General features: G+C 45.8%; 1 protein-coding gene across 1 annotated transcript in view; it reads left to right on the top strand.

Annotated features, from left to right (window-relative positions):
* The window catches only part of LOC112077800 (carboxypeptidase Q), a 32,841-nt gene that overhangs the window by 7,574 nt on the left and 3,052 nt on the right, over positions 1 to 22,215 (top strand). Inside the window, 4 exon segments of the mRNA XM_024144236.2 lie at positions 18,072 to 18,183; positions 19,797 to 19,888; positions 21,421 to 21,469; positions 21,472 to 21,670. Of these exon segments, the coding sequence (XP_024000004.2) occupies positions 18,072 to 18,183; positions 19,797 to 19,888; positions 21,421 to 21,469; positions 21,472 to 21,670 (452 nt within the window).

The following is a 22,215-nucleotide window of genomic DNA, read 5'->3' as shown; positions in this document are numbered from 1 at the left end:
TTGAGTACCAGTACACTTCCTGGACAGGACACTAGTCTATCTCCTGTTTCTGTAGTGAGGCAGCTTGATGTACCAGTACACTTCCTGGACAGGACACTAGTCTAACTCCTGTTTCTGTAGTGAGCAGCTTGATGTACCAGTACACCCTGGACAGGACACTAGTCTATCTCCTGTTTCTGTAGTGAGGCAGCTTGATGTACCAGTACACTTCCTGGACAGGACACTAGTCTATCTCCTGTTTCTGTAGTGAGGCAGCTTGATGTACCAGTACACTTCCTGGACAGGACACTAGTCTATCTCCTGTTTCTGTAGTGAGGCAGCTTGATGTACCAGTACACTTCCTGGACAGGACACTAGTCTATCTCCTGTTTCTGTAGTGAGGCAGCTTGATGTACCAGTACACTTCCTGGACAGGACACTAGTCTATCTCCTGTTTCTGTAGTGAGGCAGCTTGATGTACCAGTACACTTCCTGGACAGGACACTAGTCTATCTCCTGTTTCTGTAGTGAGGCAGCTTGATATACAGTACACTTCCTGGACAGACACTAGTCTATCTCCTGTTTCTGTAGTGAGGCAGCTTGATTACCAGTACACTTCCTGGACAGGACACTAGTCTATCTCCTGTTTCTGTAGTGAGGCAGCTTGATGTACCAGTACACTTCCTGACAGGACACTAGTCTATCTCCTGTTCTGTAGTGAGGCAGCTTGATTACCAGTACACTTCCTGGACAGGACACTAGTCTATCTCCTGTTTCTGTAGTGAGGCAGCTTGATTACCAGTACACTTCCTGGACAGGACACTAGTCTATCTCCTGTTTCTGTAGTGAGGCAGCTTGATATACAGTACACTCCTGGACAGGACACTAGTCTATCTCCTGTTTCTGTAGTGAGGCAGCTTGATTACCAGTACACTTCCTGGACAGGACACTAGTCTATCTCCTGTTTCTGTAGTGAGGCAGCTTGATATACAGTACACTTCCTGGACAGGACACTAGTCTATCTCCTGTTTCTGTAGTGAGGCAGCTTGATATACCAGTACACTTCCTGGACAGGACACTAGTCTATCTCCTGTTTCTGTAGTGAGGCAGCTTGATTACCAGTACACTTCCTGGACAGGACACTAGTCTATCTCCTGTTTCTGTAGTGAGGCAGCTTGATTACCAGTACACTTCCTGGACAGGACACAGTCTATCTCCTGTTTCTGTAGTGAGGCAGCTTGATATACCAGTACACTTCCTGGACAGGACACTAGTCTATCTCCTGTTTCTGTAGTGAGGCAGCTTGATATACCAGTACACTTCCTGGACAGGACACTAGTCTAGTACAGGGCCGAACCACCAATCTATCTCCTTAATGCTGAGGGCCAAGGAGAGATGCGTTTGGTCCCAGTCTTTATATGACTCGGTGGGGGCTGGAACTCCCAACTTTCTAATCTCAGGGCGGACACTTAACCACTGAGTGGGTGAAAAGAGGTCTTAACATTGACTTCTCAAGTCATCTTATGTAGTTTACATGGAAGGCTGAGTATGAGCGTTGTCGAGGTGGAGCCCTCAAAAGGTCTTATGTAGTTTACATGGAAGCTTAGATGAGCGTTGTCGAGGTGGAGCCCTCAAAAGGTCTTATGTAGCATCTCCTCTCCCGATGAAGAGGAATAGCAACTGTCTATGGTAGGGAGGGAGGGACACTGTCCTCCAAAATATATTTGCTTTGGTTTGGGAGAACGTTCCCATTCTGTCCTGTAGTGTAAGTTGCATAACCTGTGTGAACTTTGCTGTTGACTGTGATTTGGTCTGTTCCATCATCAACAGTCTGTTTGATAGTTCCCTATATGGATATAACCTAGAATATGCAGGAAGGGCTAGTACAGATCTTGGGCTCCAGTGGTATTGCAGTGGAGGGCTTTATAATGGAGACATATGTAAGGGAATTGTAGGCTTTGACTTTATTCCAGGATAATCTGAGGCCTGTATAACAACTTTTACCCATGCCTAATGCATGTGCAGACCCTCACGCACTTCAACGACACTTGTCTGGTCCACTTTACTTATTTGAGTCCACATGGCAGTCAAATGTGTTACTGAAGTAGCTAGCCTACATGGGTCTTTACAAGGTTAAAGAAGGATTCAGTCTGACTTTTCACTGTGTCACACAGCCAGGCCTGGTGCTGATAGTGATGGTGAGGACTGAGGATGTTCCTTCCCTCATTGTTCCACTACTCACGTCCCACAGACGTGTGATGTGACAGACGGACGCCTTCCTCCGTCTGCTGTAATTACAGAGGGGAGAAGGACGTTCTCCTCCTCCGCAGTCTCTACCGACTCCACTGCCATGTTTAATCTGGCAGAGTTATCAGCTCTAGCTAGCTCAGCCCAGAGCAGAGCCAGAAGCCCTGTGGATATACCTTCCTTGGCTCGAGGGGAGAGCTAGGCAGTCGGCTGCAGGCGCGACTCGTCTACAAGTGTCAGGCTATCACAGATAAGTCTCGGGTAAACKCTGAGGAGATTGCTACTGAATCCCCATACTCTCCATTCATCTCCTTCTGCCAGAAACACTTTGCAGAAGGACAAGTAAAGGCCAATGACAGTTTAAAGCAATCAAATTGTAACTCATAAGATATGTTCACCTTACTGAGTCTTATCAGTAATAGAAGTACGTGACTTAACTTTTGTTCCTTCAGTTTGACTTTTCTCAGACAGGCTGTTTTTGTTTTTTGAGCTAGTTATCTGTTGTCCATTTCCTCTGGAGTCTTTGAAGCAGGGGTTTCTGGGTCAGAGGAGTGGCTGTGCTGTAATGATGCGTGATGCCCATTACAATGCCACACACAGACTACACTAAAGCCTCTCCCTCCTCCCTCCTTTTTCCTGCTTCCAGCCTCTCCCTTCCAGACCCAGTTCAACAGAAAATTCAAATCTGTTCAGGTAGTAACTCCCTATTCCATACAAATGTCTCCCTGCTGAGCACTGCTCTGATCGCAGCCCTGCTCTCTCTCTCAACCCTACACACCAAGAACCCTGTGTTCTCTGTACAGTGTTTGATGCTAAATGGGACTGAGCTTAACTCCCCTCCTACAGACACTCAAGGGCAGTCAGATTCTGCGTTATCTCRAATGCTTTAGAGATGCTTTTAACTTTCTAACAAATAAAGCAAATGTGGCCGTGTCAGAGGAATTTCACAGAGAGAAAGTTTAAAAGCAGAGAGAAAAGCCAGACCTAAAAAAAATAACTACATGGAGAGATTCTGTCAGACTGCAAAGCTCCACTCTGTTTAAAAAAAAATATATATAAAAAAAAAAACAATGTATGTGTTTTTTTAAAGGCTGTCTTATAAAATCCCTTTTTCCACCCTGTTTTGGTTATTGTGGTCAGTTTTGTTGAGGTTACGTCTAAGCATAATAGGTCACAGAATGAGCTTGGTCCTTTGTTCTGAAGACGTGCCACGTCTGTGCTTAGGTTCAGTGACCACACCTGCACTTGGTCTGCTCATAGTTGGCTCCTCGCCCCACAGACACACGCCATCCATAATGTGAATAGCTTTCCCTTTTGCTAAAATGTTTTATGCAGTTTTGCTAACTGTAGGCTATAAACATGCCTCATTCATTTGTCCTGATGTGGAGGCTACAGTGCTGTATGCAGGGTATGGCTGGGACTAGAAGTTGTTGTCCTCTATCTATTCCCAGTTTATGTAGCCTATTCGGATTCAGGAAGTAAACTTGAATAACAATTAAATATGTGAAAAACTGCATTTATTTTCAATGACTTCTCAATAAACTGAGGAGTAGAAGCTATTTCAATTTTTTTCAATTTTTGAATTTTAAATTAAAATCACCTTCTGAATTGACTGCCTTCATTTTCAATTGATCCCAGCCCTGCTATTAATTTGCTTAGTCATTTGTTCTTCTGACAAAATGGCCTTCAGAATGGTCTGTGTTGTGATTTCATCTGTCACTCGGGCGTTTCACGGACTCTTTTGTCCCGGCAGAACAGAGGCAGCAGTAGTTTGACTGGCACCACATTCAGACTAGAGTACAATTACCAGGATATGTCAAGGCAGTTATCTTCTCACTGACAGCTAAATGAAAGCTTTAGATTTAGACATTTAACTGTTCTCTTTGCTGAGAATATATCATTATTCCATATACTGTTGGCCTAATGTAATTATGTAACAATACATATCATGCATAGGCTATATTTTATTAAATCTAGATCCACTTTCCCTATATGGCCAAAGTGCTACATTAACAGAATACCAGGTATTATTTTGTCATGTAATGATTTTTTTCTCTAAAAAAAGTAGTTGGCTGTGGCACACAGTATGGGACCTGTAGTAGAGATAATAGTAGGGAGGGTACCTCCGTTCGTTGGCCTGGCTACATAGAAATGGAATCACTAGAATGGGAAGAGGTTCTATGTCCGTTCTAATGATTTCTTTGATAGGCTACTGTCCTCTGGGACTCGCCCTGTCATAACCCCTCATTAACTCCACTGTGTTGAATAGCCTCGTCCTGTCATAACCCCTCTTTAACTCCACTGTGTTGAACAGCCTCTGTCCTGTCATAACCCCTCATTAAACTCCACTGTGTTGAACAGCCTCTGCCTATTAATAATAGTCTTGCTACTTTACTAGAAACTGCACAATATTAGCACAACTAGCGAGAATCGAGAGGCCACTTGTCTTTCAGACAGGACAAACCATGCCTCCTTGGAGGGTGTTTATGGATTCTAGGACTTGTCCCAAAAGGTCAAACCCTGCCCATCTGACACACTATTCATTGCATGCTCCATCAAATCCTCAAAGTATTTGAAAAAGCACATTTTTCTATTTTGACCCTGGGTGTGCTTTCTACCTGCCTGTAGTATCCCTCCTCTCCTAGACATCCTAGTAACTGTAGAGCTGTCCCTCGCTGCTGCCATCCGGGGTTTGTTTCTGTTCTTGAGGCTGAGTCTCCCTCCTTAATGGCTCATAATCCCTATGTAGTGTACTACCTATGTGCCCTGGTCTAAATAGTGCAGTACATAGGGAAATGGGGTGTTAATTTGGGCCGCACCTGCGTGTCCCAGCCACACAGAGCAGACGTACTCCACTCGCTCATCTTGATCAATGAGCCGCAGAGAGGGGGTGGTTTCAGTGAGCCGCAGAGAGGGGGTGGTTTCAGTGACCGCAGAGAGGGGTTGGTTTCAGTGAGCCGCAGAGAGGGGTTGGTTTCAGTGAGCCGCAGAGAGGGGTTGGTTTCAGTGAGCCGCAGAGGGGGGTTGGTTTCAGTGAGCCGCAGAGGGGGGTTGGTTTCAGTGAGCCGCAGGGGGGTTGGTTTCAGTGAGCCGCAGAGGGGGGTTGGTTTCAGTGAGCCGCAGAGGGGGTTGGTTTCAGTGAGCCGCAGAGGGGGGTTGGTTTCAGTGAGCCGCAGAGGGGGTTGGTTTCAGTGAGCCGCAGAGGGGTTGGTTTCAGTGAGCCGCAGAGACGGGTTGGTTTCAGTGAGCCGCAGAGACGGTTGGTTTCAGTGAGCCGCAGAGACGGGTTGGTTTCAGTGAGCCGCGAGGGGTTGTTTCAGTGAGCCGCAGGGGGTTGGTTTCAGTGAGCCGCAAGGGGGTTGGTTTCAGTGAGCCGCAGAGGGGGGTTGGTTTCAGTGAGCCGCAGAGGGGGTTGGTTTCAGTGAGCCGCAGAGGGGGTTGGTTTCCCACTGTGCATACTGCCATTTTATTTCTCCATCTTCATGGCTGCTGAGCCCAGACGCAGCACAGCCCCTCAGCATCACCATCCTCTCTTGTCCTTCAAGCCTATTTAGGGTCATCATGTGTTGGACGACTGGGTCTTGTCCCGAGGCCCAGTTCTCTGGTTTAAACATTGATGTCTTTCTTACAGTAGAAAGTGGTTGTAACCCCCACGGGTGGGTTTAGCTGAGGTTGTAAACCCCACGGGTGGTTTAGCTGAGGTTGTAACCCCACGGGTGGGTTAGCTGGTTGTAAACCCCACGGGTGGGTTTAGCTGAGGTTGTAAACCCCACGGGTGGGTTTAGCTGAGGTTGTAAACCCCACGGGTGGGTTTAGCTGTGGTTGTTGCTGGCTGCTGATTTATGAGTCAGAGCCAGCTGGGGGAAACCGTAGTTTATACTCTTCTCTCTCTGCATATTCATCAGTCACGTGATGGTTAGATTCCTGCATGAACCCAAACAACTAGCAGTTCAGAGGAGGAATGGACTTAGATGGATGTACAATGTGTTTCAGTGTCTATAGGGTATGCCAAAACATTCAAGAGATGCTCAAAGTTGACCTATATTGCAGACCCCACCATACCATGAGACCTCCGTGTCTTCATCATTGGTAAAGATAAACGGTTGAGATTTTAAAAGCTTTACAAACAAGGTTGTCAAACTATTTTGTCCACGTTGGTTTGAGTGAGAAAGACACTGAGGAGAACCAATCAGTAAAAAAGCACATCCCCTTCATTTGTCAACGCATCATGCCGACAACATCAAAATAGCCTTTCCAGACTCTGAAGACAGGAGGACTTGGAGTTTGGTGTCATCCACACTAAGAATGGCCCTCTGGATTTGCCTGGAAACTTTGGTGTTGGCCAAGCTATATACCAGCTAGCTATGTGCGTTAGCTGACATGGGTCTCTCTCCTGAGATGAGCAAATATTCACTGTGTCGGCTCTGAGGCCTAGTCAGGTCCATGGAATGTGTTTTGCGTAACTCCAGGGAACATATTTTTTATGAGCAAACATAACCTTGGGGCTGGGTCTGTGTCACAAATGGCACCCTATTCCCTTTTATAGTGCACTACTTTTGACCAGGACCAATAGGGATCTGGTTAAAAGTAGTGCACTATTTGGTGTATAGAGTGCTATTTGGGATTCAGCCTGGCTATTTCCTGAATGGGGTCGAGAGGAGCCTCTTCAATTATCAGTCAGCCTATTGGCTACCATTCTCTGTAGACAATGACACAGTGGTCACATCTATCAACTGTTGCTGTAAAAAAGTGATAAAAGCAAGTGCTGCCTGTTTCCTTGTGGTATGATGAATTGGTGTATAATTTCCTTGTCTAGGCATTTGGAGGTTCATAATAAATAGTAATATGTGCTAGACTCTTGGACTGAGCTGTGATTTAGATTCCTCTAGTATCGGACCGAAATGACATTTTCAGAGCCAGTCGGTTCTCACTTAGTAATGGCACTGAATCATCCAGAAAACCATACAAGGGTGATGTACAGCACGTACATAACTTTAGAAACCTGGTTCTGGGCAAAAAAGACATGTACTGTAGATGAAGTATGAGATATGAGCCTTGTATGCAAATGAGTATCTTTAGATTTTTATTTATATATTTTTATGTCTTGCCTAATGTTTCCTCAGCTCCAACACCGAAGACCGGTGTGTTAAGTTAAATTCACACCCCAAAACATCAACTTACAAAGTCTGAGTAGCAGCTGTGATGTGTTGAGTAGCCCACTACAGAAGCCTAGGTCAGCGTCCTCGACTCTGCTTTAAAATGTCACATTTTATTATGACATCTCAATATTGTGAATTAAAGCAGTGCAATCACAAGGTTATAAAGGACAGGAGCACACACATTACTGTGAAAACAACTCTGCTCTTAACTGTGGTGAAGTCGCGCTGCATATTCACAGGAAATGAAACCGGTCGGATTGTTGACCTCATTTCCTGTCTTTCGTTGGCCTGTATGAATCATTTTGTCTCGAGGTCCAGGATCTGGTTTCAGACACAGATGACTAACATCAAAATGTCTCTTTATGGTTCCCTTCAGCTCAATTTCTTATTGTGCCAATAATGCAGTCAGAGCTTGAATAAATAGCCTCTGACCACTTAGTTGAGGAGCCACGAGTCATGACACATCAAGGCTGTAGTAGAACTTATACATGATAATGGATTGCATGTAGAGCTTCTCTTTAATCCCAGTGCTTTACATTGGATGGGAATTGCACACTACAACACTGCTGTAAAGTTGGGTACCACGTGGTATGAATGTGTGGAAATGGAAAAGCATTTGTTGTAGAATAAAAATGGAGCCCATGATGTGCCTCTCCATGATGTCTCTCCATTGTCTCCATGATGTCTCTCCATTGTCTCCATGATGTCTCTCCATTGTCTCCTATGATTCTCTCCATTGTCTCCATGATGTCTCTCCATTGTCTCCATGATGTCTCTCCATTGTCTCCATGATGTCTCTCCATTGTCTCCATGATGTCTCTCCATTGTCTCGATGTCTCTCCATTGTCTCCATGATGTGCCCTGCCTGTGTGTGTGGGCTGTCACCCATCAGCAGGCTGCAGAGCCAGCGTTGAACCGACACAATGTGCAAGCTGCATCACTACTGTGGGGGGAAATCGTATTCACTGGCTGTCAGTTCCTGGGGGCCGCAACAAATAAAATGCTTACCAAACATAATGTAAATCACATTGCTACAAATCGATAAGGATGGAGATGGAAACCTAGATCTAACCTCAGTATTTTATTTCAGAGCCTGAAGCTAATACTGGAAAGAGAATACATCTGTAACGAATTGTAGTAATCTGTTCAAGGTCTGTCAACTTTTAGTCTCCGTGTTTTATTATTTACATTTTTTATTATCAGAGGGCAAGAGAAGAGAGACTGTGAAATCTCCTGATTTACTGTGTAGATACTATCTATTTTTAACATATTTCTTTAACCTAAAATTTCTTATCTTGCTCTGTTTGTAGTTGTTTATTTAACCTTAAACGTTATTCTCTGTTTGTAGTTGTCAACACTCTGCCACATGCGCTACTGTTTCTTATTTATCCTGATTGCCTAGTCACTTTTACCCCTGCCTACATGTACATATTACCTGTACTACCTGGTACCCCTGCACATTGACTCAGTACTGGTACTACTTGTATACAGCCTTCTTATTGTTATTTATTGCATTACTATTTTCTATTTTTATTCGCACATTGTCTTACTTTTTACCTCTGMATTTTKGGGGAAAAGCTTGTAAGTAAGCATTTGATGGCGGATCTACACCTGTTGTATCCGGAGCATGTCACAAATACGCATGTATTTGATTTGGCCAAAAGGCCAGGGTGTGATGTGATTTTTGGAAGCGTGGAATGTTGTACAGTGCTGTAGTTCCATGTGGTGTACAATACGTACAGCTTGTTTATAATTGGGTAAACTCCTGCTCTGTTCCAGGAAATGACAGGGTTTATCATAAGTGAGCCTGTGTGTCTGTCTGGGGGAGTATTTATGTACCCTTCCAGTCACATGACATGCCAACATCTTGTCAATAGACCAGTATAGTTGCAAACAGTATTAGAAAGCAATCGTTATCTAGAGTTACCAACATTAAAGAGGCCTATATGGAACTTTTGCCTTTTATCTTATTGGACAAAGGGGCACTCTTGTCAACATCATGACTAAAAGCATAGCGTTTGCAACTGGCAACTACATTTCCATAGTGCGTCTTTAACCAAGCTGTGTTCAACTTTGAAATAGACWAAAGTTTTGGTTGCAGCAGCAGTCCTCAAGCACTGTAATGACTTGGCTTGCACGTCTGTTTTACACTAAACAACTTATAGAACCTTAATTTATGGCTCAACTGAGATGATCAGGCCATTTTGTTGTGTTGAACAAGAGGTGGCCTGTCTGTCCAAATCATTTGAATCTATTAGGACTAGTTAGGYCAATAGCCGTCACTGCTCGTACTACCTGAACCATGCACCATCTGGTGTACTGGATGTTGAACCATGGCAGACATTATAGTAGTGATTAAAACCCCTGGCTTCTTCTCATTAGTGGTATTAAACTGGAAGTGAAGTGCTAGTGTGACCCCATAATGTGTTTCACAGGCTCAACTCCCACTCAGTTATTCCATGTGAACCTATGGCTTGTTCTCATCAAAGCATCGAGAAATCTGTTACAGAAAGTCTGATTTGACTTTATATTCAGGGTGGCTGTTTATGACCCGAGAATATCTTTGGCTATATATGCAGAAATGGTTGTACCAATCACAGATTGTCMCTGTTATTTAATCCCATGATTCTGTACCACTCTACTGTGCCAGTGATGCATTTATATACATTGACTTCGGAAAGTATTCAGACCCCTTGACTTTTTCCACATTTTGTTAAGTTACAGCCTTATTCTAAAATGGATTAAATCATTTCCCCCCCTCATCAATCTACACACAATACCCCATAATGACAGGTCTCTACAGAGATGTTCGATYGGGTTCAATTCCGGGTACTGGCTGGGCCACTCAAGGACATTCAAAGACTTGTCCTTGAAGCCACTCCTGCGTTGTCTTGGCTGTTTGCTTAGGGTCGTTGTCCTGTTGGAAGGTGAACCTTTGGCTCAGTCTGAGGTCCTGAGCACTCTGGAGCAGGTTTTCATCAAGGATCTCTCTGTACTTTGCTCCTTTAATCTTTCCCTCGATCCTGACTAGTCTCACAGTCCCTGTAGTTCTGTCCTTGAGCTGTTATTGTCTATTGATGATCTGTATTATGTTTTGTTTGGACCGCAGGAAGAGTAGCTGCTGCTTTTGCAAAACCAAAGGTTGATCCTAATAAAAAAACTTGAAATACCTGCCGCTGAAAAACATCTCTACAGCATGATGCTGCCACCACCATGCTTCACTGTAGGGATGGTGCCAGGTTTCTTCCAGACATGATGCTTGGCATTGTGCAAAGCGCTCAGTCTTGGTTTCATCAGACCAGATCATATTTTCTCATTTACATTTACATTTAAGTCATTTAGCAGACGCTCTTATCCAGAGCGACTTACAAATTCTCATGGTCTGAGAGTCCTTTAGGTGCTTTTTGGCAAACTCCAAGTGGGCTGTCGTGCCTTTTACTGGAGTGGCTTCCGTCTGACCACCCTACCATAAAGGCCTGATTGGTGAAGTGCTGTAGAGATTGTTCCAGAACGACAACCATCTCCCATCTCCACAGAGGAACTCTAGAGCTCTGTCAGAGTGACCATTGGGTTCTTGGTCACCTCCCTGACCAAGGTCCTTCTCCSCCTTGTTGCTCAGTTTGCCCTAGCACGAGTCTTGGTGGTTCAAAACTTCTTCCATTTAATAATGATGGAGGCCACTGTGTTCTTGGGGACCATCAATGCTGCAGAAATKTTTTGGTACCCTTCCCCAGATCTGTGCCTTGACACAATTCTGTCTCGAAGCTCTAGGGACAATTCCTTCAACCTCATAGCTTGGTTTTTTGCTCTGACATGCACTGTCAACTGTGTGTGTGTGTTTTTCCCAAATAATGTCCAATCAATTGAATTTACCACAGGTGGACTCCAGTTGTAGAAACAATCAAGGATGATCAATGGAAACAGGATGCACACATTTCTAAAACCCTTTTTTTCGTTATCATTATGGTGTGTAAATTAATGAAGACATTTTTTATTTAATCCATTTTAGAATAAGGCTGTAACGAAATGTGAAAAAAAGTCAGGGGTCGTGCATACATTCCGAATGCACTGTATCTATGAAGCGTAACATACCTAAGTAGATTGTGTGAGAAAGGTCTGTGAAGGGCCAGAACAATTTAACAAGGTGTGTGTGTGTGAATCCCATTATTTACACTGCTAACCCCAGCAGACACCTCTACTCTGACTGCAACTGCTGGTGGGCTCTGCCTGCCAAAATACCCAGAGAAGCTGCAATTAAAATGTGATTCATATGTTACACCTTTATGCATGAAAGTTTGTTTAGCTAAAGTTGAATCTCTCCCCCCACTTTAAAGTGCTTGCAGCCAGGGAAATCCACCAGTCAAGCAAATTAGTATCGGTTTCAGTCTGGCAAGATGGGAGTCTGTAGGGACAAGGGAGGTACACTGGGAATCAAGTTGAGGACTTTAGTTTCTCTGACAAACACTTAAGATTTTCACTTTAGTTTGGCTACACAATATAAGCCTAAGGGACCACACACACAACGCACCGTTTGGCGCGGTCTGTTTTAGGGACCACCCGCTGGATGTCTGCCGTTCGGCGTGGTGTGTTTTAGGGACCACCCGCTGGATGTCTGCCGTTTGGCGCGGTCTGTTTTAGGGACCACCCGCTGAATGTCTGCCGTTCGGCGCGGTGTGTTTTAGGGACCACCCGCTGGATGTCTGCCGTTCGCACGGTGTGTTTTAGGGACCACCCGCTGGATGTCTGCCGTTCAGCGCGGTGTGTTTTAGGGACACCCGCTGGATGTCTGCCGTTTGCGCGGTGTGTTTAGGGACCACCCGCTGGATGTCTGCCGTTCGGCGCGGTGTGTTTTAGGGACCACCCGCTGGATGTCTGCCGTTCGGCGCGGTGTGTTTTAGGACCACCCGCTGGATGTCTGCCGTTCGGCGCGGTGTGTTTTAGGGACCACCGCTGGATGTCTGCCGTTCGGCCGGTGTGTTTTAGGGACCACCCGCTGGATGTCTGCCGTTCGGCGCGGTGTGTTTTAGGGACCACCCGCTGGATGTCTGCCGTTCGGCGCGGTGTGTTTTAGGACCACCCGCTGGATGTCTGCCGTTCGGCGCGGTGTGTTTTGGGACCACCCGCTGGAGTCTGCCGTTTGTGCGGTGTGTTTTAGGGACCACCCGCTGGATGTCTGTCGTTTGGCGCGGTGTGTTTTAGGGACCACACGCTGGATGTCTGCCGTTCGGCGCGGTGTGTTTTAGGGACCACCGCTGGATGTCTGCCCGTTCGGCGTGGTGTGTTTTAGGGACCACCCGCTGGATGTCTGCCGTTCGCACGGTGTGTTTTAGGACCACCGCTGGATGTCTGCCGTTCGGCGCGGTGTGTTTTAGGGACCACCCGCTGGATGTCTGCCGTTCGGCGCGGTGTGTTTTAGGGACCACCCCGCTGGATGTCTGCCGTTCGGCGCGGTGTGTTTTAGGGACCACCCGCTGGATGTCTGCCGTTTGGCGCGGTGTGTTTTAGGGACCACCCGCTGGATGTCTGTCGTTTGGCGCGGTGTGTTTTAGGGACCACACGCTGAATGTCTGCCGTTCGGCGCGGTGTGTTTTAGGGACCACCCGCTGGATGTCTGCCGTTCGGCGCGTGTGTTTTTAGGGACCACCCGCTGGATGTCTGCCGTTCGGCGCGGTGTGTTTTAGGGACCACCCGCTGGATGTCTGCCGTTCGCGCGGTGTGTTTTAGGGACCACCCGCTGGATGTCTGCCGTTCGGCGCGGTGTGTTTTAGGGACCACCCGCTGGATGTCTGCCGTTCGGCGCGGTGTGTTTTAGGGACCACCCGCTGGATGTCTGCCGTTCGGCGCGGTGTGTTTTAGGGACCACCGCACTGGATGTCTGCCGTTCGGCGCGGTGTGTTTTAGGGACCACCCCGCTGGATGTCTGCGTTCGCGCGGTGTGTTTTAGGGACCACCCGCTGGATGTCTGCCGTTCGGCGCGGTGTGTTTTGGAACCACCGCTGGTGTCTGCTGTTTGGCGCGTGTGTTTTAGGGACCACCCGCTGGATGTCTGCCGTTCGGCGCGGTGTGTTTTAGGGCACCCGCTGGATGTCTGCCGTTCGGTGGCGGTGTGTTTTAGGGACCACCCGCTGGATGTCTGCCGTTTGGCGCGGTGTGTTTTAGGGACCATCCGCTGGATGTCTGCCGTTCGGGCGGGTGTGTTTGGGCACACCGCTGGATGTCTGCCGTTCGGCGCGGTGTGTTTATGGACACCCGCTGGATGTTTGGCGCGGTGTGTTTTAGGGACCACCCGCTGCTGGATGTCTGACTGCCATTTGGCGCGGTGTGTTTTAGGGACCACCCGCTGGATGTTGCGTTTGGCGCGGTGTGTTTTAGGACCACCCGCTGCTGAATGTCTGACTGCCGTTTGGCGCGTGTGTTTTAGGGACCACCGCTGCTGAATGTCTGACTGCCGTTTGGCGCGGTGTGTTTTAGGGACCACCCGCTGCTGGATGTCTGACTGCCGTTTGCGCGTGTGTTTAGGGACCACCCGCTGCTGGTATCTGACTGCTGACATTTTTGTGCAATCTACATGTAGAATTGGATTGCAAATTATGGCCAGCACTCTGTTCAGAGCTGCTAAGTACTCTGGGTTGGCAAATGTTACCGGTGTGTCCGAGCCTTAAGATGCTACAAATGTGCTTCTGCTACAAATGTCATATAGGCTACTGTTGTCTTGCTTACTCCTATATGGTTCATAAAGCCAGATTCCCAAAACATAGTATAGATTAGATATCAAGTTACCTGACATGGCAAATGAGTCTGTGATAAAGTTGCCTGAAGAGTGACATCATGTTTAATTTTGCTTAGTTTCTCTGCTTGGTATCCTGAATATGTTTTCATCAAAATCATCTCTGCTCAAACAAACCTTAAAGAACATCAGAGTTCCCACAGTGCTCAGGATCAAGTAACCTTTGTTCTCTGTTGCCACAGCAACTATACCTGAGTCTGTTCCTGAATAAACAGAAGAAGAAACCGGTCACAGGATTCTTATTTTCTTAGATGTAGGAAACCAAAGGCTAATTCCCGGACATTGGAAGATATGTTGAGCACAAGGAGGTTATTTCCTCTGTCATTTATCAAAACCTCTTCTTTCTCCTCCCTCTTTTCTGGCACTGATTTATTTTCTCATCTGAAATGTAGAAATACTGATTGGTGTTTCAATGGCAGTAGTAGCAGTAGTGGCAGTAGCAGTAGTAGCAGCAGTAGTGGTAGTAGCGGCAATAACAGCAGTATAGTAGTGGCAGTAGTGGTAGTATAGTAGCAGCAGTATAGTGGTGGCAGTAGCAGCAGTATAGTAGTGGTAGTAGCGGCAGTAGCAGCAGTATAGTGGCGGTAGTAGTGGCAGTAGCAGCAGTATAGTGGCGGTAGTAGTGGCAGTAGCAGCAGTATAGTAGCGGCAGCATAGTAGTGGCAGTAGCGGCAGCGTAGTAGTAGCAGTAGCAGCAGTATAGTAGCAGTAGTAGTAGTAGTAGTGGCAGCAGTATAGTAGTGGCATCAGTATAGTAGCGGTAGTAGCAGTAGTAGTGGCAGCAGTATAGTAGCGGTAGTAGCAGTAGTAGTGGCAGCAGTATAGTAGCGGTAGTAGCAGTAGTAGTGGCAGCAGTATAGTAGTGGCGGTAGCAGCAGTATAGTAGCGGTAGTAGCAGTAGTAGTGGCAGCAGTATAGTAGTGGCGGTAGCAGCAGTATAGTAGCGGTAGCAGCAGTATAGCAGTGGCAGTAGCAGCAGTGCAGCAGCAGTATAGTAGTGGCGGTAGTAGCAGCAGTATAGTAGTGGCGGTAGTAGCAGCAGTATAGTAGTGGCAGTAGCAGCGGTAGTAGCAGTATGGCAATAGCGGTAGTATAGTAGGGGCAGTATAGTAGGGGCGGTAGTATAGTAGTGGTAGTAGCAGCAGTATAGCGGCAGTAGCAGCAGTATAGTAGGGGCAGTAGCGGTAGTATAGTAGCGGTAGTAGCAGCGGTAGTATAGTAGTGGCAGTAGCAGCAGTATAGTAGCAGTAGCGGTAGTGGCAGTAGTGTAGTAGTGGCAGTAGTATAGTAGTGGCAGTAGTAGCGGTAGCAGCAGTGTAGTAGTGGCAGTAGTATAGTAGTGGCAGTAGTATAGTAGCGTCAGTAGTAGCGGTAGCAGCAGTGTAGTAGCGGCAGTAGTATAGTAGCGGCAGTAGTATAGTAGCGGCAGTATAGTGGAAGTAGTAGGAGGTAGTAGCGGTAGTAGCAGCAGTATAGTAGTAGTGGCAGTAGTAGCGGTAGTAGTAGCAGCAGTATAGTAGTGGCAGTAGTAACAGTAGCGGTTGTAGTAGCAGCAGTAATAGTAGCAGCAGGATGTGAGGGCAATAGTGTGTAGTTCATCATAACTCACAAATGGAGAAGACAATGGGGTAGATATGATTTATCTGACTTATCGTAGGTATATTTTAGGCAGTTCACTGGGTAAATTCATCAGCTTAGATTTCAAGGCTCTTCTCTTTTTCAATTTGTCAGAGTATGAAAACTATTTTCAAAGGAGAAAGTGTGTTCCATTTTGATTTCGCCTMAACTTTAAACCTTGGTCCGTGAAGGTCCTSATACATCAGCTTCCATGATTAGTCTGAAGGGTTTTCTGACGGCATGCGTCCGTTGGCATGGTAACCAAGCCAACTTTGAGGTATTGGTAAAAATGAATAAATGTACTTCAGGGAAAAGATATTAGACCTATGCATTTGATTTCACGTTCTAGTTTTGGGAGTGCATTTTTGGGCAAAACCAGCAGTGCAAAGTGGTAAAGAAACCAGCAGTGCAAAGTGGTAAAGAAACCAGCAGTGCAAAGTGGTAAAGCGAAACCAGCAGTGCAAAGTGGTAAAGAAACCAGCAGTGCAAAGTGGTAAAGAAACCAGCAGTGCAAAGTGGTAAAGAAACCAGCAGTGCAAAGTGGTAAAGAAACCAGCAGTGCCAAGTGGTAAAGAAACCAGCAGTGCCAAGTGGTATTAAGGTTATTAATGTTAAAGAGGATCATATTTACTCATCATAATTGAGGGGTTTGGGACTCACTCTGCCAGTCCTAGTTTACTCATCATCATCGAGGGGTTTGGGACTCACTCTGTCAGTCCTAGTTTACTCATCATCAAGGGGTTTGGGACTCACTCTGTCAGTCCTAGTTAATTCGTTCAACTATTTAGTGGCGTAACGATGGGAGCTGTTGAATCATGTCCTATTGGAGGTCAGTCTGGTTATTTTTAGCCACGATCGGTGAGTCTACAGTATAGTCCCACCAAAATCCATACCAATGACTCTGCGTACTCCTGTGTTGTTTCTTGGACAAGAGACGGGTTGAAGACTTGAAGTCCTCTTCATGGAAGAAGGAGATACTTTTAACACATGGCACACACTGAGTGATGGGGGGTAGTTTGGTTTATTTTCAGCGTCTACACAAAGGCTCCTCACCCCCATCGGCCCCCTTCCTCCCTCTCTGTATGGCACACTCCCATGTCTACCGACGACAGCCAACATCTGGAAAAGTTTGTTCTCAAACTTATTTTTCCTTCTGACCATTGTGAAGTGAATACATTTRTTRCATCAGACTTTTTTGTGTTTCTTTCTATATATGTTGTGAACACCTTTGACGTTCTCCTTAGACATTTGACTATATTTCGCTACACATTTCACTACACCCGCAATAACATCTGCTAAACATGTGTATGTGACCAATAACATTTGATTTGATATCCCATAAAGCTCTGGGGAAAAGGAGTTCACTAGATACTGTAGGGAATAGGGTATCATTTGGGATGCACACTGAGTAGGATGCTGACTGTTGACCCCTATGCAGCTACACTACATTTTAGTCCCAGACAGCCACAGGTGAAATATTGCATTCTTTAGCTTGGAATGTCCGGTTCACCATTCTTCCTTTGAAACCAAACCTGTGGCCTATAATGACTGTACTGATCTCCAGTATGTAACGTATTACAGAGCCCAGGTCTGCTAGCCCTCATTCACGTGGTGTTTTTTGTTTCAACACCTTTGGCTTCCTCCTTTGACATTTTATCATTAGTAGGATCCTGCTGGTTGTTGACGCCTCCGTAGCTATTGGCTACAGTACATTGTTGTCCAAGAGAACCGAGGGTGAAACCTGGACTTTCCGGTTCACCATTCTTGCTTTGAAACCAAACCTCTGTCTGACCTACACTATAATGAATGATTGTATTGCTCATCCATGTAACGTAGTAGTGATCTCAGGTAGGGCTGGGAATTGCCAGGGACCTCACGATACGATATTATCGCCATGCTTAGGTGCCAATACGATATGTTGTGGTTCTATATGTATTGCGATTCGATACTGTGATTTTATTGTGATTCGATGTTCCAGACATATTGCTCACCATACTGTATGTCTGCTGCAGAGAGACGAGAGCCATGAGAAAACAAGTTTTGATCAGGCATGAAAATACAATATCTGAAAACAAATTGGCTCCCTAGTTTAAAAAGAAGATGGAGAACAAGCTATGAAGGAAAAATGAGATTTTGGTGCAGGTACCGCCAACTAGAGCAAAAATAATATTGTCGATACGATATAGCATAAAAAATAATATGCCGATATGTAACTATCGATTTTGTAATTCCCCCCCCCCCCCATCACTAATCATAGGTATGCTGTCTGTCCAACCCTTCAGGTGGTGCTGCTCAGTGGTCATCTGGACAGCTGGGATGTGGGCCAGGGGGCCATGGATGATGGTGGTGGAGCACTCATCTCCTGGGAGGCCTTGTCTCTGCTTAAAGACCTGGGTAAGAACCTGGGAGACCCTGTCTCTGCTTAAAGACCTGGGTCAGCACCAGAACCAGGGAGGCCCTGTCTCTGCTTAAAGACCTGGGTCAGCACCAGAACCTGGGAGACCCTGTCTCTGCTTAAAGACCTGGGTCAGAACCAGAACTTGAGAGGCTCTGTCTCTGTTTAAAGACCTGGGTCAGAACTTGGGAGGCCCTGTCTCTGCTTAAAGGCCTAGGTCAGAACCAGAACCTGGGAGTCCCTGTCTCTGTCTAAAGATCTGGGTCAGAACCTGGGAGTCTCTGCTTAAAGACCTGGTTAAGAACCAGAACCTGGAAGGTCCTACTGTTCCCTACTTATACTGAACTACGTTTGACCAGGGCCCCTAGTCAAAAGCAGTCCACTATATAGGAAAGAGGGTGCCATTTAGGATCTAGACTATGTATCTGGAACATAATCCACTATCTCTGAAGCTCTTATTGACATGAGCCTCAAAAAAAGATGAGTGTTTTGTATTGAGTCTATTGGCATCTTTTGAAGCTGTTTTGTGATCAGGGGCCTTATGTATCACGCGTCTCAGAGTAGGAGTGCTGATTTACGATCAATCAGTTTAGTCTTTTACATAACTATGAGTAAGATAAAATGGACAGGAGAGACCTGATCCTAGATCAGCACTCTTGGTGACGTACACTTGAAAATGCATTTAAACTGCGGTCTGCTGACTCATAAAATATAGCAATTAGCATGGCTTACTTCATTCTTTTTCTGGTCATTGTTCACTTAATGAAGTATGACTTATTTTTTCCACATGAAGTGTAATTAGACACGTAAAGTAGACCACCAAGCTGTTTGTGCTCTCTGACCGAAAGCCTTAACGTTGACTTGAGAGAAACTTTCCTTTTTCCACTAATGTTGCAATGGAAACTATGTCATTCCCATTGAATATGTGAAGACATTTTAATGTCTGGACAATAATAACCAGTCGCTGCTTTATTGTTCATTCTTGCGGATGGATGGATGCATAGTAAAGTACTTGGCTGGAATATGCTCAGCTTTGCCCGCTATTAAAGAAGAGGACCTATCATCAATGAAACTTTTAGTCAAGATGAAGCCACGGAGCAATAATTGGTCCCTTGGGCTTTGTTCAGCTACGTCCCAAATGGCACCCTATTCCCTATATAGTCCAGTACTGTTCACCAGGGCCTAACAGTYGTGCACTACATAGAGAATAGGTTGCCATTTGGGACTGAACCCTAGACATGGCACTGATGTCAGATGAGGGTGTAGGCTACAGAGTTATATTAGAGGACCTCTAWAGGAAGGGAGTGGCCTGCTGTCCTTTGTAGCCCACATAAAGTAGTAGCCTCGGGGGGGTCACTTCTAGAATAACACACAGGCTGAAACCCAAATCAGATAAGTTGTCTCTGGATGTCTTATCTATGACTGGGGATCATCATTGCAGTGAATATTGACTAGGGTCTGGTGAATAGGAATGTTCTGCTGAATATATGGAATATTCAACAGCCCACGGGTTGCTGAGGAAAAGGGAATCCATTTGTTGTAAAGCTCTTTCTGTATTGCTGCTTTGTTGAAATGGTTGTGGCCCATGTATGAATTGTGATTGCGTGTCCAGGTCTGCGTCCCAGAAGAACCCTCCGGACAGTGCTGTGGTCTGCAGAGGAGCAGGGAGGGGTTGGAGCGCAACAGTACTTCCAGCTTCACAAGGTACCTTTCTACCTTGTTGGCTTTTTACTGTCGATTWAACTTGTACACTCTAACCAGTATCCTCCTATCATACAGTACATCCTATAGCCCTCAAACTCAACTCTGGACCTGGAAGTCAGTTCCACTGCTTTGTTTCATTGTTCCCCTCTAATCGGGGACTGATTTTAGACCTACAAATGAGCAGGCTGCGGAKCTCGTAGGGTCAGAGTTGACTAGCAATGTCCTATAAGATCCTTTTTTGGCTAGATTTAAGACTTCTGTTCTCTCCGCTTTAGATTCTCACACACACACAGGTGTCCACTGCGTAGAGGGGTAGAGGATGAAACAGCACAGCTATTATGTGGTCGTTCTTACATTTTGAATCGTTGACCCCAGTCTCCTTCAGATTGTGTGCGTACCAGTAATAGCATTTTATTATCAATAGCTGATGGCTTTTCATCTACATCAGCTTGTTCTATGTGAACGGAATCAGAATGGCCAGAGGTTAGAGGGGAACAGAGGGTTTACATCCTGACTCTGACCAAAGACCCACCTTCTCCCTGGCCTGCACTGGATCCAACTACAAACTATTTCCTCAGATTTCTCCAAAAGCTTCAGTATACAACACTAAATGTCCACTACACTACATCAGTGGTATTCAATCTTTTTCAGCAGGGACCCCATTTTTTTTTTCACCAGAATTTCTGGGGACCCTTTTTTTTCCGCTCTAATTTCTCGTGAACCCACCCCAGAAATTATGACAAAACTTTAAAAATTGGTACATTCAATTCTTACATAAACTAAGACCTTCAATTCATTACACTTTCATCTCTTATCAAAATGAAAAGAAACCAATAAATACATTTACTCAATAACATTTTATTTATTTAATTATCTTTCTCAAAAGTGTTTGCATGTTGTCCCCTACAATAATCTGTTCTTTACATTTTTGTTTCCGTGCCCCCGACTTTGAATACCACTGTCTTAGATCCCAGCTGGCCCTGCATTGACGTTTGCAGCAAACGTTCCCGTGGTGTTTATCAAAGAGGAATCTGCATTGACTATCATGGAGTTGGTTGTTTCTATTCCACTTTGTGGGACATTCTATGCGCTCTCCCTTGCAGAAGCGTATTTGTCATCCAGTGTCTGAATGGGGGGTGATGGTCCAGTCTTTTCACCCTACTTCTCTCACATCCTGGTAAAGCTTTTTTAGCTCGAACGCTGGCCAAATAAATCAACAGCCAGGAGAGATGAATGTACAAATGTATTTCTATGTGGTTGGGCGTGTGGTGTGCGTTCTGGTACAAAATGGTTGTCGTGCATCATCCAAGAATGCTACACGTTTGCGGTTGAAGAGGGGAGTTTCCCACCTACTATATATTTTGTATTTATTATGGATCCCCATTAGTTTCTACAAGGCAGCAGCAATTCTTCCTGGGGTCCAGCAAAATTATAAAGTTATACAATATAAAGCACTTTCAGCACTGGAAAAGCACAATATAATTCCAATCAATGATTATTTACGATTGTATACCTATTCTGCTGTCCCCCAGGTGAACATCTCTAACTTTAACCTAGTGATGGAGTCTGACATGGGTACCTTCACCCCCTGGGGCTGCAGTTCACAGGCTCAGCCCAGGCCCGGGCTGTCATGGCTGAGGTGATGAAGCTACTGAAGCCCATCAACACCACCACCCTGGAGGAACACGGAGAGGGAATTGATATAGAGATGTGGATGGATGCCGGCGTGCCAGGTTGTGTAGACTCTTCTGTTGTCTGTCTGTCTGAGTCAGTAGGAGCCAGGTGTGTAGACTACCTTCTATTCTCTGTCTGAGTCAGTAGGAGCCAGGTGTGTAGACTTTCTGTTGTCTGTCTGTCTGAGTCAGTAGGAGCCAGGTGTGTAGACTCTTCTGTTGTCTGTCTGTTCGAGTCAGTAGGAGCCAGGTGTGTAGACTCTTCTGTTGTCTGTCTGTCTGAGTCAGTAGGAGCCAGGTGTGTAGACTCTTCTGTTGTCTGTCTGTCTGAGTCAGTAGGAGCCAGGTGTGTAGACTCTTCTGTTGTCTGTCTGTCTGAGTCAGTAGGAGCCAGGTGTGTAGACTCTTCTGTTGTCTGTCTGTCTGAGTCAGTAGGAGCCAGGTGTGTAGACTCTTCTTGTTGTCTGTCTGTCTGAGTCAGTAGGAGCCAGGTGTGTAGACTCTTCTGTTGTCTGTCTGTCTGAGTCAGTAGGAGCCAGGTGTGTAGACTCTTCTGTTGTCTGTCTGTCTGAGTCAGTAGGAGCCAGGTGTGTAGACCTTCTGTTGTTGTCTGTCTGTCTGAGTCAGTAGGAGCCAGGTGTGTAGATCACGTCT

The sequence above is a fragment of the Salvelinus sp. IW2-2015 genome, unplaced genomic scaffold (genome assembly GCF_002910315.2).
Source record: "Salvelinus sp. IW2-2015 unplaced genomic scaffold, ASM291031v2 Un_scaffold4924, whole genome shotgun sequence".
NCBI classification, from domain to species: Eukaryota; Metazoa; Chordata; class Actinopteri; order Salmoniformes; family Salmonidae; genus Salvelinus; species Salvelinus sp. IW2-2015.
The sequence above is the reverse complement of the archived record's forward strand: the minus strand, read 5'-3'. Positions and strand labels throughout refer to the sequence as shown.